Raw genomic sequence first — 14,686 nt, forward strand, 5'->3', positions numbered from 1 at the left:
TTGTCAAGCAAAAAGATGTTGTAAATGATGAATGTACATGTGACTGTTTTTTAGTGATCCATCACATTTTACAGGATTCAGAACTACTTCGTACTTACAGCCTTAATATACCCTGATACCTAGTTATCCTGGCAGGGTTGCAGTCGGGGCTGGCGCATATCTAGCGCCAATTCACAACACATGTCGTCATAGGGCACTTTACAAAGTCAATACCAAGTCAGATACATACATTACAGTTGATCCTAGTTATCAAACAATGCAGTCAAATTCAATTTATCTTTCAAATTGGTTCAAATATGAGCTTCTTATCTGAGGAAACCCAGCAGACTGCATTGAGTCAGTGACTTGCAACATTTATGTCTCCTGTATGAGCATAAAACTTCATGCTTAGTAGCTGCTGCACGGAGCTGACAGGATTTCCGGCCGGAATCAATCTGTGGTATTTATTGGGAAAGTGATGTGGTGGTGGTGTAGTGGTCACTGAGTCACCTTTGATTCTAGTTGGGTTATGGTGTCTAAGGGATGGATATTCACTCTGGATAAAACAGTCACGTTAAATACAAAAGTTTATTATGATCTTACCTCTGAAGAAGAACATTATTCATTTATATATATTTTTTAATGAAATAATCATTTTAGGTTTGTATTTTCTATTTACGCAGGTTATCTTTGTCTGATACTAACATTTATTTGACAATCTGAAAAATGTAAGAAATTTTAAAACTGGAAGAATTTTGTCTCAAGGCAAATATTTTGGTTTGACGCTGTAAATATAATCAAGGAGAAAACCACACCAGTGCAAAGCACCTCAATATTTACACTGATTGCCACTATTCATATAGTTTTTGTGATTGTGTAAATAAACTTATGCCATGGATTACGTATTTTTACGGAAAAACAATTTATATGACTTTAATTTATAGATGGAGTCGGAGAAATGGGATACTGTACCTTTAAACCAGCGCATCCGGGTTAGTCGCAATAAACCATACTACGCATGCGCGTCTGTGATTCGTATGGCGGTAAAATAAAACGTAAACAAACGCTTAGGAGCGGCTAATTTCAAATTTTACTAGTTCTGAATTGGTTCGAGTGGTTCTGAGTTGTGGTCAGCAGGATGGTGGAAGGTCCGGGTTGCACGTTGAACGGAGAGAAGATCCGCTCAAAGGTCCAAACGGGTCAGAAAGTGCAGGAAGTTAGGAGCAGTTTGACGGTTTCAGCTGTAAGTAAACAACTTTATTTATACATTGGTGGATACTATAGTCTCACTTATCTGACTGAGGAGAGAATGACCCACGTTTTATTTATTTATGGTGGTGACCTGATTATTTTAAAGCGGAATAAATGTTTTAATATTTAACTGAGCTGCAAGTTAAAATATAACTAAATGTTTATTTATGTCTTCACTATACAGCCATTCATTTCTGTATAATGTAGAATATTGAACATGTAAAATGTCTTTATTGTGTGAGCTACTTTTCTTTTTTTTAAGACTTGACCCAAATGTGTAACAGTTATGGTGCTTGTGTTCTCTGCTGCTAATCCAGTTGTCTGTTTTAGAAAAACAACACTGAGACAAACGTCTTCCGCAGTTTCTCCGGATGTCAGTACACTGGTGTTGAAACTCTTGGGAAGGAGCTCTTCATGTACTTTGGTTTGAGAGCTTTGAGGTAATGTTTTTTATTTTTTTTTTTTTGCATTACAGTTACAATTTTTATCTATTTTATTAGGATTTAATATGACAGACCAAAAGAAGTATTAAAAGGAAAATGTTCCTCAAATTAAAAAAAAAAAAAATCAGAAGTTTGGCATGAATTTCTAGAAAATATATCCAGTTCAACTTAGAGTCCTCATATGTGTATTTTATCACAGTATATTGAGTTCTGTCAAGGTCTCAGAGGTTTGTTAGACATCATTAGTGAGCAAATAGCACCGTGAAGACCAAGGAGACATGTAGGAAATAAAGTTGTAGATACATTTAAAGCAGGCTTTGCTTATAAAACCAATTCTTAAGCTTTGAACATCTCACAGAGCTCTAATGATGGAAAGAGTATGACACAACTGCAAACCAAGCAAGACATGATTACCAACCTAAACTGACACTTTCTGGACAAGGAGAGCTTTAATCAGAGCAAGACCACTGTAACCTTGGAGGAGCTGCAGAGATCCACGGCTCAGGTTACAGGATTTGTCAACAGCACGACTATAAAAGATGCGCTCCACAAATCTGGCCTTTATGCAAAAGTTAAAACAAGAAGGAACAGCAACCATATGGAAGATTGTTGGCCTACACATAAACGCTACATATAACTGAATGCATCGATAGTGAAACATGGTTATAGAGCACAGCATCATGCTGTGTGGACGCTTTTCTTCAGTGGCATAATCATGTGTTAGAAGACCTCAGTCAAAGTCCAGACCTAAGCTAAAAATTGAATCTCACTATTTTTATATGTAGCAAAAATAAAACCCAGGAATCTGAACCAGTTGGTTTCGGTCTGTCTCATAACATCTTTATAAAAGAAATTGAGCTTTGTGGATTTATGGGACAATATATGAAAAGGTTGATGGAGTGTGAATATGTTTGGAAAGCCATGTACATATGAGCAGTGACTATTTTTTAATTTAATATTTAAGCGTTGTAAGAATATATTTCTACTTTATATTACTATAAATAAATGTTAGGAATCTCCAAGACTAATAAAATCTCCAAGGACCAGGTCAGACCATCATTATGTAGATCAGATGCATGACAGATGGTTCGTGCTTCTTTTGCAGATCCACACTTGTAAAGAATAAAATAATAACTTTGAGATCATGATCTGTATCCTCATACAGACGGTTTGAATTAGAACACCTCAGACATTTTCAGTTCATGTATTGAATATTTTAAATATTTATACAATTTGCTGGCAAGAATTAGTTGTTAAGGTCCAGTGTGCACAAACATACAGTTCAAACACCATAGATAGAATGTAATTGAAGCAAATAACACTTTGATTTTGATACCTCAAAACATTGCACCATGACAGAAACACACTGAAAAAACAGGCCTAATATGAATAACCTATTAAAACTAAATGCAGATTAAAATGGACCCAGCACAGCAGCAGCACATGACCACCATACGACCTGAGCATCAGTCCGTTTGTTGCTTCCCGCATCTGATCGCTTGTTGAAGGCTCTGTCGGAAAAGGCCGCACATCCTCCCTATTATTGTTAATACTGTCCCTCTAAACGGTCCTGAATAGAAATGCATTGTTTGACAGAACTATGTTAACTTTTGGATTTGTTTCAGTGTATTCTCCAAGGGCTTCACACACCTGTCTATGTATGTGAACTGCTTTGACCTCGCAGACAAGCGCTTCCTCTTATTCACACTGTTTTAGCTGAACAACACTTAGAGATAAACAGTTTTTGCTACAGCTTGTTAGGAGGGTGGTTCATTCACGGTCCAGGACAAGAATAAAGTGATCTCTCACCAGAATATTATTGCAGTTGTTGTATCCTTGTTCTCCTTGAGAGATGAGCTATCCTCACTGGGAAAACGACACTTCTTCTCACTAATTCATTAGAACGGGTGTCCTTGTTTTCCTTCTTCTCCCCTTAATGGTCTGACCCTTTTCTTTCTTAATCTGCTTTGTGTTTGGCGCCACCCTCTGACTGAGAGGGATAGTGTTTCTGCCATGCATACAGCCAATGCAGTCACAGAAATGTGGACTGCATGCAGAGCTATGTACAGAAGCCTAGAGGTGCCACCCAGGCAAAAGCAAAATACAGTGATATCTTAATGTAACATAAAAATGTTATTCTTTTTATGTTTGTATAATATCACCTTATTACAACATACACATTTACCACCTTATAACGAACAACTTTTCACGTTCTTACAATATAATATTTATATGAAAGTGATCATTTATTGTGCAACCGTCAAACATATAGTTTTAAAACCAATGTTTTGTTGTTGGAAACATTTCATATTCAGAACTGCCATCAGTCACTACATCTATGCATATTCAAAAGGCTTTAGTTTGTCTTAAAAATCAAGATGCCACATTAATGTGGGATAATATCTGGCTAATTCTGTCTTTGCTCATTTCTGTATGGATCCTGGTATATCAGTTAATGTCTCACGGTATTTGGCGTGACATCGTGACCCCCCTGTATGCAGTTTGGATCCAAGGAGTTTCCTGTGCCTCTGCAGTTAAATGAATCGGATCAGACTTACTCCTCCTCCTGTCCAGCCAATCAATAAAATGTATGTTTTAACATGAAAACTCGACAGTTCAAATAAATCATTTCCATGTTTGTAAAATAAATTAACATGTTACTACAATATAAATATATTGTAAGAATGTGAAAAGTCTTTTGCTATATTATGAAAAATTAGTATATTGTAGTAAGGTGATATATCTTTCACACATAAAAAGTGGATTGCAATAAACTTTTCACATTATAACGTGATAAAGCTCTGTTTTTCTTTTGCCTGGGTGGCAGCTCTATTCTTCAGGTACTTTATGCCGTTTGGCAAACAACTTGGTGAATTACTGCCGTCTTGTGGGAGCAGCAGTGAATTGTTGGTTGATAGTTGGCTCCAGGATATTTTCAATTAATATGCTCAATTTAAAATATACAACCTAACAGTCATGCTTTTTTGACTGTGGGAGGAAGCCAGAGTACCCATAGAGAACCCATGCATGAACAGGGAGAACATGTCAACTCCATGCAGAAAGACCACCGTACAGACCCATAAATGAAATCCTGATAAAGAAAAAAGGAAGGTTATTTTATGAAGATTTGTTTTTAGAGGTTCAATTAACTTTGGAGACAGTTACTGTTTTGTGAGTTTGCATTTTTGGAATTTTGTATTTCGTGTTAAAAATCATGTGAGCAGATTTGTTTTTACACTTTTAAAAACTGGAGATGTTGTCACTTAAGCCTGAAAAAGAAAAAAAAATGTAAAAGTATGTCTTTAAAATTCCATGTTTATTCTTTTTTTAAATTGTTTTACATTTTAATGTAAAATCACTTTAAAAAATGTTCACTTCTGATCATCGCTGGACTCCAGACACATTGACATCTTCTGTAAGGGTTCAACATGAGCAGATCTTTTCAGGTCACACCATTATGATAACATGAAGCTCAGGACTCTGGCATCTTGTGGCATCATCTGACCTCCACTTTCATCAGGTTGCACTGATTTTTTTCAATCTATTGTTCTCATCATTTTTGCCAACAAAACAATTTGAAGAAATAGTATTTCTACTTTGGGTTTTCTAATAAAAGGTTTTTGTGCAATAAATACTTTTAGCTGTATAGCAGAATAAAGTAGGGTTAGTTCCATTACTTCAGAGTATTTCCTCACTTTTTGGAGAATAGCCACTGACAAAAGTAGCAGACATAGTGCTAAATTTTCTCCATTTGAACCATTTTCTTCCTCTTTGTGGAGCGATGACACACCAGCTCTTTAGAAAAGCTTTTGTAGCGGTTTTTTACATCAGGCATGTGTAAAATAAGATGCTTTCACGGCCAGTGAAATTGAGGCATGGCTCACTTCAGCCAATCTTCCCTTTTCAAAAACAGTTTGTATATTTTTAAGAAACAACTTTTCTAGAAGATCTCACTCCAAGTGGCATCTTGGAAAAGTTAGAAGCTCACAGTTTTTAACCATACATAGTCAGTTACTCTCTGTGTTCAAAAACAATTTCTATATTTTTCCTTATATGCTGTATGTTGTTTAAAAGGTTGTTCTTTTAACTAATGCAATGTGCAGAAACACCAACGATTCCAAAGCGTTCACAGGCTTCTTGTTCCCAATCTAGCTCAGTTTCTGCTTTTATTTAGTAGTTTAATACAGTAACCTTCTTTAAATTCTTCAAAGGCTCAAGTTGGTGATGACATCTTTTATTGAAGTAAAATGTTTGCTTTGGTAGTAGAACTTTTTTTTGGAAAGTATTCAGTATCATTAATGGTAGATTGAGTTTCTGGTGCTCTCTGTATGAAGTTAGAAGGTCATTGATTCAGATATAGATTTTCTTTATGCTTGTTAGCAGCAAGGGCATCGAGGACATGTAATCATTTGTAATATGTTGTTTTGGTAATTGCTGATCTTTGTTTTACATTCATGTTGCTTGCTTATTTGTGAAAAGTATTTTTAACCAGTTATTCTGATTCATAATGAATCTGCATAATAATAGGATTCCAACAGTCTGGAAAATATGTAAAAGTGCAGAATTTTAATTTATTATTCACCGTCCATCCAAATCCATCCATCCGCAATATTTGGTAGGATACCATATTCCAAGTGTCAGAATGAAGTTTCTGCTTACTAGTAATATTTCTGCTCAGCTGGATGGACTTTAACTGACCTCACTGGCCACACCTAATGTATATTTTTAATGTCTGAGATAAGTTTACAGTGAGGGATGGGGACATTGTGTCATGTTGAAGAAAGAAGAGTCAGAAAAATGTGGTTTTAATGTTATCAAGATCATTATCAGCAATAGTATTGCAGTTATTTTCCTCGTGTAGCTCTAACTCACAGGAATATTCAGCTGCATTCTAATTAAAAACAGACATTTTCTTTTTCTGTCTTTCTCGCTCTCAACGTCTAGAATTCACTTTGGCATGAACGGATCAATCCGCCTAAATCCTGCTCAGAGTAAAGTTATACCGGGCTCTGCCGCAGTGCTGGAAATACGCCTTACCAACGACACTGTGGCCTTCTTTGACAGCACAGTAGAAATAAGGTAATGGGGACAACAGCTGAGGCAAGATAGATTGAGGTGACAGGAGTTCACCTTGGGGTTTGCGTCTGATTTAGTGAGTATGTCCTACATTAGGCTGGTTCTGAAGACAGTGGCTGTTGTTGCATGAAAAATGCTGTCTTTGCTCAGCATATGTCCTGATCATGGTCTTTTATGTGTAATGCTCAAAAGCAAGACAGACAATAATTTATACTGTCTGAAAATGTCACCTATGATCTTCTGGCTAATAATAAAGAAGCTGAAACAATTTAGAAATGTTGACCTAGAGTTAAAACAGCAGCCATGTATCTTCGAAATTCTCCCGGTACTTGCAAACTGTATTCCTGCAGGTTGACGGAGGATTGTGAGCAGAAGGTCAGGGCCATGGAGAGTCTGGACGTGTGCTCCCCCAAGTTCAGCTTCTCCCGCTCTGAGGAGGCACTGAGGAGCCAGGGTAGCAGGATGCTCTGTGACGTTCTCCTAGACCAAGCCGTCATGCCGGGAGTCGGCAACATTATTAAAAATGAAGCCCTGTTTGACTCGGGCCTCCACCCAGCCGTGAAGGTATAGAAAAGATGATGGATTGTGTTCAGCAGAGGAATAAAAAATGAGGGTAAAAATGCAAGACAACACTGGCAGGAAAATATGTGGAAGCTCATGTATTTCTGAGCGCTGCATGGAAATGAGGAAGGTGAAAAGGGGAGAAGACAAACAAGCGCATTGCGGCACATATATCCCTTTCTTTTTGTGCTCTTTGAATGCATTTGGTCTTTAGAGACACCCGGGCCTTCTCCCTCTGGTTTGTTGCATAAATATATTAAATAAACAGCAATAAAGTTGTTATCTTGATGAGGATCACATTAAGAAAACTGTTGACCTATCTATTACTGATGAGATGGTGTGAATACTTTTAATACTCAACTGTTATTGGGGGATTTGTTCTACAAGGCTGTTTGCCCCCCTTAGACTGTATTAGCACGCTGGACCAAAACATTAATCTCGGACTTTTAGCCCCTTCTTCCCGTGGGGCCGCCTAATGTTTATAAGCTTCTCCTCCATTATCAAGCCTCCAAGTCACTAAAAGACCAAAAAAATAAATAAATCATATTTTTCTCTGTCTGACCCAAAGTCAAGACCTAACTAGCTGCAATCCCCATGAATATACAGCATGCAATATTCATCTTTTAAATCATTCACCTCCGTCTGGCTTTGTTTTTTGTGTATATGCTTGTGTTGGAGCTCTGCTGACTCTGAATGTTCTCTTTGTTCTTTTTAAGTGAGTCTTTTCTTGCCGTTGGCTATGAATGGTGACGCAACATTGCTTCATTTCTAGGTTCGACAGTTGACCGACGTGCAAATCCATCATTTGGTGAAGATGACTCGAGATTTTACTCTCTTGTTTTACAAGGTTAGTCATTTCCACAGTGTATCAAAGTTTGAATGAAAAACTGTAAAATGGACTGAATTTAAACATTGTTTTTTTTTTTTTTTGTTCTCCATTAGTGTCGCAAATCTGGTTCTCCTCTCTACAAACATTACAAAGTCTACAAGCGTCCCCATTGTGGCCAGTGCTCCCATGTCATTACAGTCTGTCGTCTTGGAGACAACAGCAGGATGACTTACTTCTGTGAGCGCTGTCAAAAAGGAGATCCCACCGGGGTCGACGTCAGGTACAGGTCCTTATAGGTTTTTGGTACTTTGACAGAGAAGCTACTTGTTTGAAGGTTAGGGTTGTTTACACCGAGGTTAAACCCTTGAAGGCATTTTTTCTACCACAGTAGAGTTATCGTCTTGTTTCTTAGTGGCTGAAAAACATTAATGTTTAATAATATGCGCTCAGTTGGTGTTTTAAAATTAAACCTAGCACTTTGTGATTATGGCCTGGCAAACAAGTTCTCAATCAGTTTTTCTTTATTGATGGGATAAAATCTGAAAGGTTAAACTCTTAAGAAGAAATATATTAGCAAAGAAAGCAAAACGTTTCGCTTTTTCTCTGCAGTGCAATAGTGTAAAGTTTTAAACAATCAATGAATCAATTTCTTTCACTGATCAATAAGTATAATCAAATGAAACAGAGAGGATCAAGCATGCAAACAACTACCAAAATTCAAACTGAAAATGCAATGTTAAGTGAATAAAATAAGAATAATTAGATAACTAGAATAAAAATGTAATTTAAATGAGGATGGAGCTACTAATATACAAAGATGGAAAAATGTACTTAAACAATAAAACATAAAATTATATTTCAGTTATAATGGTAAAAAAAACGGAACTAAAATGATGAATAATACTGGTGGCCATAAGATTAAATAGAAAATGCTACAGAAGCTGATGAAGATATATTTCAATGTAAAAAGCAGAATATAACAAACAAATACAATCAAACAAAATTCCTGAAAATCAAGTGAAAGTCAGGCTAAAAAGTATTAGCTTTTTATAAAAACATCATCACTCTGAGCTGCCATCGGGTCTTTTCCAAAGGTCAGAACCAGAATTAATGAGCGACGCCTCACCGTGGGTTTTAGTTTGAATTTTAGGTACAAACAGAAGACTGGAGGGTCTGCTGGACTGTTGGCTAAAACCACAGGGTAAATAGGTTTGACTATTACTATTAATACTTCTAAACGATAAAAGCCTCTTAAAATCAGTTATAAAACATAAAGGGAGCCACCACAGAGACTTTACAATCACTGTGATGTGAGCTCGCTTTGTGGTCCTCATCAGCTGAATATTTTAGTATCTGTAGAGGAGCTTTGGTCTTCTTAGGAAGACCAGAAAGCTTCTTATGAAAGCATGTGTTGGTATTTTTGCATTGCACTGAGGGAAATATGTCCCTCAGATGATAGAATGCATCCTTTGTCACATTTTATCGGGATGTTAGAAATGTAATTTTGATCAAATATAATGCCCACTTTTTATAACCTAGATACATTTTTGCCTCCGTTTGTGTCAAGCTGGTCCATTGAAATCTAAAAATCCGACATTGTCATCTTTATCAAAAGAAAAAAAAAAATGAAACCAGCATGGAAGGAAGCATCAGTTAAGCCAGATCTGAGTTATAAACCCTAACTCTGCAGAAGTAGCACAGCTCTTTAATGTTATGTTCAAATTCATGGAGGCCATCTTTGCAGACAGATGGGCTTGGCAGGGAGTGGTAGATGTTATGGGGTGAGAATTAATGCGCATAAAGGTCTGTGTTTGCCAGACAGGGCACAGGCTCAACACCTCCTGGGCTGTGTTTGAGCAAAGCTTTAAGGGGTTAGAATCCAAAGCCCTTACAATGCATTACACAGCTGATAAAGCAATCTGTGAGAAGTTTTCTGAAGCCGCTTCTTCTCTTCTCCTCCATGACGGTGGGCACTGAAGATCTGCCTTTTTGTCAAACATACCCCAGCTTCATGTCAGAGTGAGAACATTTATGCTTGGAGCTTTTATCTGAAACACATTGTTCGTTCATATCTGCATCCAATCTTTGAACTGCAACATTAATTACTGCTGATTTACTGATTGCTGTTTTTATATTAGGGAAACCTTTCTCTCTGACTCGGTGCTCATAAAAAAAAAAACTCCAACATAAAATAAAGAAATACCAGGAAAATGGATGCATGGAGAAATCGTTATGATCGTTATCATTACCACCCACTCATTACTGAAATGAGCTTCTCTTCCTGATTTCCCATTATTTCTTTTATTTGAGTTGTATTGAATCTTTCATATTAATCAGCTCAATAATATCTTTTCTTAAACAAAAAGAAAATCTTTCAGTATAAAAGATAATAAAAAGTAAAAGTTTTAATACCCAAATCACACTCAGACTTGGGCTGATTACGTTTTTTCTTTGATAGCAGTGTATTGCTGCCTATAATCCATTCTAATATGGTACATTTTTACTTAATATCCTAAATCAAATAAATCACAAAATAATTTTTATTGTAGCTCTCATAAAACAGCTGAAACAGCGCCACATGTCTGTGTTTGGAGGAGAAACAAGGTTGAGTCCAGTTTAAGATGAAAAATATTGCCCCAATATTTTACAAGATCAGTCACTGATTTATAACAAAATCACTTAGTTGCATATCTTTCTTTTTTTTTTTTTTTTTGAACAGCCAATATGCATGAGATGCTAAGTAAAAAGCAGTAAAATCAAGTCTTGCTGAATTGTTAGAACCTTGAGGAAAAGGCTTAGAAGCGAGGCGTACCAGTCAGTCAGACAGAAACTGGAACTGAACAATTTCTCTCTTCATCGCCTCTGATCAGTGATCAGAGCAGGTCAAACACTGGCAATCTGTTTTCCTCTTCATTAAATGCATCAAAACTCACCATTTCACTTTACTCACATCAACCAGAAACATGTGCTTTTTGTGCTTAATGCATAAATGAAGATAATCCTGTAATTCTTTTATTTTTTGTTGGAGTTAAAGCTACTAACTCTATCAACGAACATGAAGCACATTTTTCTGTGTTAGTCTTTAGGGGCAAAATGGCTGTTTTAGCTGCGGAGACTTACCAGAATCACCTTTGCTGCTCTGTTCTTTCTTCACCCAGTACGCTCCCAGTTAGAAACAGCCTTATCAGTTGGGCGTATCATGAGAGAACCAGCGATGATGTGGCTAAGAAGGAAGAAGAGGACTGGGCTTGTCAACTCTGCACGCTAATCAACCAGCCAGAAGCTAAAGCCTGTGATGCCTGCCTCACTCCAAAACCTGAGGGTGAGTGAACATTTTCTGTCTCTTATTGTTGCTAAATTTAATGGGGTGACAGAACAGCTTTGTTAACAAGACATAAAATAATAGCAGTTCTTCTTTTGTTGTGTAGCAGAATAATAACGTGCAATTTGACGTCCATGCTTCAGTGCTTTGAGAGGCATGGCAAAGAACAAATTGATACTGGAGTCAACTGGGCGGACTCCTTTGTGATGAGAGCGGTCGTATGTTGCTCCGCAAATAATGACCATGTCTGTCAGCTGGTCATTTTCCCTGGCTGTCTTCAGGTGGCTCATGGCAGCAGGGAACTTTTGGTTAGAAAGACGGGTCCTCGCTCCGTCTCCACGGCAGCAGCTAAACTGCAGCTGAATGGCTTCAAATCTTTGAGATCTCACTGCTAGATTTTGAATACATGGAGGGTTTTTTAAAGATCACAGCAGATTGAAGAGCTGAATAGCTTCAGTTCACAGCTGCTTTATGTGCGGCTCTAGTTTCAGTGCTCTTAAAATTGTTACAGCTTTGAATAAAAGGGATTTTTATTCAATGGGGGGGTGAATAAAAGGAACTGCAGTTGTAATCATCAGGATTTTTACAAAGTTGCTCTGAGCAGTTTTAAAATAACAAACATGAGCAACCAGACTTAAAAACGTCCTGAGCTTCCGAGAATTGCCAGCATTTTTCATTAAGTCATGAAATACTAAACAAAATATGAAAAATAACAATTTTCTTAGAAATACCGGACCTTGGCCAATTCCTGTCATTTGCATCAACACAGCCAAATTCATGCATAGAAATACAAATTCAAAAACCCAGGAGTGTTCTGAAGGTTTGTCAGAGGAGGAGTGTTTTTAATGACTCTGACCTCAGAGTATCTTTACTAAACGGAGGTACATTTTCCAATCGTTGGGTCACAGTCTGCATCTCCATCAAAGATTATCTTATTTTATTTGACTGCAGAGCATGGCAGTCTGCTGCTTTCTGTTAAATTTTATGGTAACTACTTTAAGCTAACAACAACCTGGATTTTGTGAGATCAGCCGCTGCATCAGAATGAGCTGCAGCTGCCGAACATAAATTGAGATTCTCTCTCTGGCTCCATCCCCACAGTCAACAAAGACAACATTAGCACTGAAGCATCGCCCTTCACTACTGATTTAATTAAATACCCCTGCATCGCCTTTAGGAAGCTGCGGGAGGAGCTCAAAGTCAACTGGAGGTCTGCGTTCGGGACTTCCACCCTTGTTTTCTCTGACATGAGTGAGAAGCCAAAGCCTGTAAACTCGCCGCTCTCCCCAGCCGGCAGCCATTTGAATTCCTTGGCGGCAGAACGAGGTTTGTATAAAAACAGCTTCTGCCCAGGGACAACGAGCCCCAATTATGCCTCTGGTGGCTGGCAAAAGCAAAGTGCAGAGCTCTCCAAGGGGGAATCACTGGCCTCCTACAGTCACCCTTCCAAGAAAATGAGAATTGATCACAGTTCCTTTCCCGTTAACAAAGCTCAAAATGGCACCCCCAACTCAGGGTGAGTGAATCTCTTTCTTGGCCCTTCATGAACAAGTTTATCATAAGAGAAGTTTTTTGTGTAGGTTCAGTGAGATGGGTTGGGGAAAAATGTTATGCAACATTGTTAAAAAAAAATGTCAAAAACATACAGGTACGGTGCAGCAGTGGCCATATGCAATAATTGCCAACAAACATCGTTACACTTGGCTGAAAAGATGGCCCTTGCTGGCTAATCAGTGTTGATGTGACAGGTATTTCCTGTGTTTTATCTGCAACATATTTCAAATTAATAAGACTTTCTTCTCCTCTGTCAGTGTGCACAGAACACGGGAGCAAAGTACTGCAGCCATTTCTCCTAGTACCCCTTGTTGCACATCCCATTGTCGTCCCACTGTCCTCAGAGTGGTCCACAAGGAGGGGGAGAATAAAGGACGACAGTTTTATTCCTGCTCCTTGCCAAGAGAGAACAAGTGCAACTTCTTTCAGGTGACAGTGAAAAGTAACTTGTTTTTGTTGGATGTTCTTTTTCTTTAAGTTTCAGCTCGTCCACACCAGTAGTTTAAAACTAAAGAAACTGTTTTCCTTCACTGTTGCAGTGGGCTGATTTGCACTTTCCTTTTTGTCACCACGGGAAACGCTGTTTAATGAGGACGGTTCTAAAGCTGGGTCCTAACAATGGCCGGAGTTTCTACACCTGCAGCTTTCAAAAGGGCAAACAATGCGACTTTTTCCAGTGGGCAGAAAATGGACCAGGAGTTTCCATCCTCCCCGGCTGCTGACGCAGTAAATTAGAATATCATCAAAAATCTATTTCAGTTATTCAAATGAAAAAGTGAAACTGTATTTCTGGGTTCTTTGATGATTTTTGCTTACAGCTTATGAAGGCCAACAAAAACAATCAACAGTAATTTCATGGCCATGTTTTAATGATGGCAGATGCGGTTGTGTAGACTTGGGAATTTGATAAAACACAGTGGAATCACACCAGGAGATGACATGGCTCACCAAATCATCTCTTACTATAGAAACGTCCCACTGGAACTCAGGAAGCTGGATTCTGATCCTATCCACTCTCCCTCCTGTCTCTCTGACCTTAAGATCCAAATGAAATGCAAAATGTACTTTGATCTGAAAACAAGGCTTTGGACAACTGAGTAGCAGTCCAGTCTTTCAGATGTTACTGATGTCATGGATACATCTGTGTGTTTTAGCTCCTGATTGTACACCCTCTACTACCACATTTTTTCCTTCCACTAAACTTTCCATGTCATTATTATGCTTAAATTCAGCACTCTTAACAGCCAGCTTCTTTAGAAACAACATTGTTGTGCAAAGAGACTGGATAGGAGCCAAGACCAACTAATAAGAATGTCTGTATTCTAATAAACTGAACATTTAATCACGTATGTTCCTGAAATTATGACCCACCATTTGTGTCTAATAAAAGAAAATCAGTTTTAATATATTTTGTACACTTTTTATTTATTTATATTCAAAAAAATCTTTTTTTGGGGACTTTAGTTCAATTACTTGCAATCATCAGAATAATAATAATGCCTCCTGGAGCCCAGTAGTCCACAGACACCATGAAAGATGTGAAGGAGTTTGTTTAAAAGCAAGCTACAGATTTTAGGACTGGTGTGTTTGACTCGGAGTTTTCCACCATGAAGTGGAACTCTGTCAGGCTGGGGACCTTGTTACATGCTGCACCTGAGAAGACCACACACA

At 37.9% G+C, this 14,686-nt stretch overlaps 2 protein-coding genes and 1 long non-coding RNA gene across 3 annotated transcripts in view; 1 reads left to right on the forward strand and 2 right to left on the reverse strand.

Annotated features, from left to right (window-relative positions):
- Nucleotides 1–3,623, reverse strand: part of LOC124860761 — a 23,503-nt gene extending 19,880 nt beyond the window's left edge. The window contains exon 1 of the long non-coding RNA XR_007036431.1: nt 3,483–3,623. This is a non-coding gene — a long non-coding RNA (uncharacterized LOC124860761). The remainder of the gene's footprint in view (nt 1–3,482) is intronic.
- On the forward strand, nt 1,007–14,423 carry neil3 (nei-like DNA glycosylase 3). Its single transcript, XM_047354314.1, has 10 exons — nt 1,007–1,222; nt 1,561–1,670; nt 6,618–6,752; nt 7,100–7,313; nt 8,083–8,157; nt 8,253–8,419; nt 11,298–11,461; nt 12,563–12,977; nt 13,273–13,444; nt 13,555–14,423. The coding sequence occupies exons 1-10, from the start codon at nt 1,118–1,120 to the stop codon at nt 13,735–13,737; spliced, it is 1,740 nt and encodes a 579-aa protein (XP_047210270.1). The 5' UTR covers nt 1,007–1,117; the 3' UTR covers nt 13,738–14,423.
- Nucleotides 14,422–14,686, reverse strand: part of aga (aspartylglucosaminidase) — a 23,792-nt gene continuing 23,527 nt past the window's right edge. Inside the window, exon 9 of the mRNA XM_047354313.1 lies at nt 14,422–14,668. Within this exon, the coding sequence (XP_047210269.1) occupies nt 14,568–14,668 (101 nt within the window). The 3' untranslated portion in view covers nt 14,422–14,567. The remainder of the gene's footprint in view (nt 14,669–14,686) is intronic.

The sequence above is a fragment of the Girardinichthys multiradiatus genome, chromosome 23 (assembly GCF_021462225.1).
Source record: "Girardinichthys multiradiatus isolate DD_20200921_A chromosome 23, DD_fGirMul_XY1, whole genome shotgun sequence".
Lineage (NCBI taxonomy): Eukaryota > Metazoa > Chordata > Actinopteri > Cyprinodontiformes > Goodeidae > Girardinichthys > Girardinichthys multiradiatus.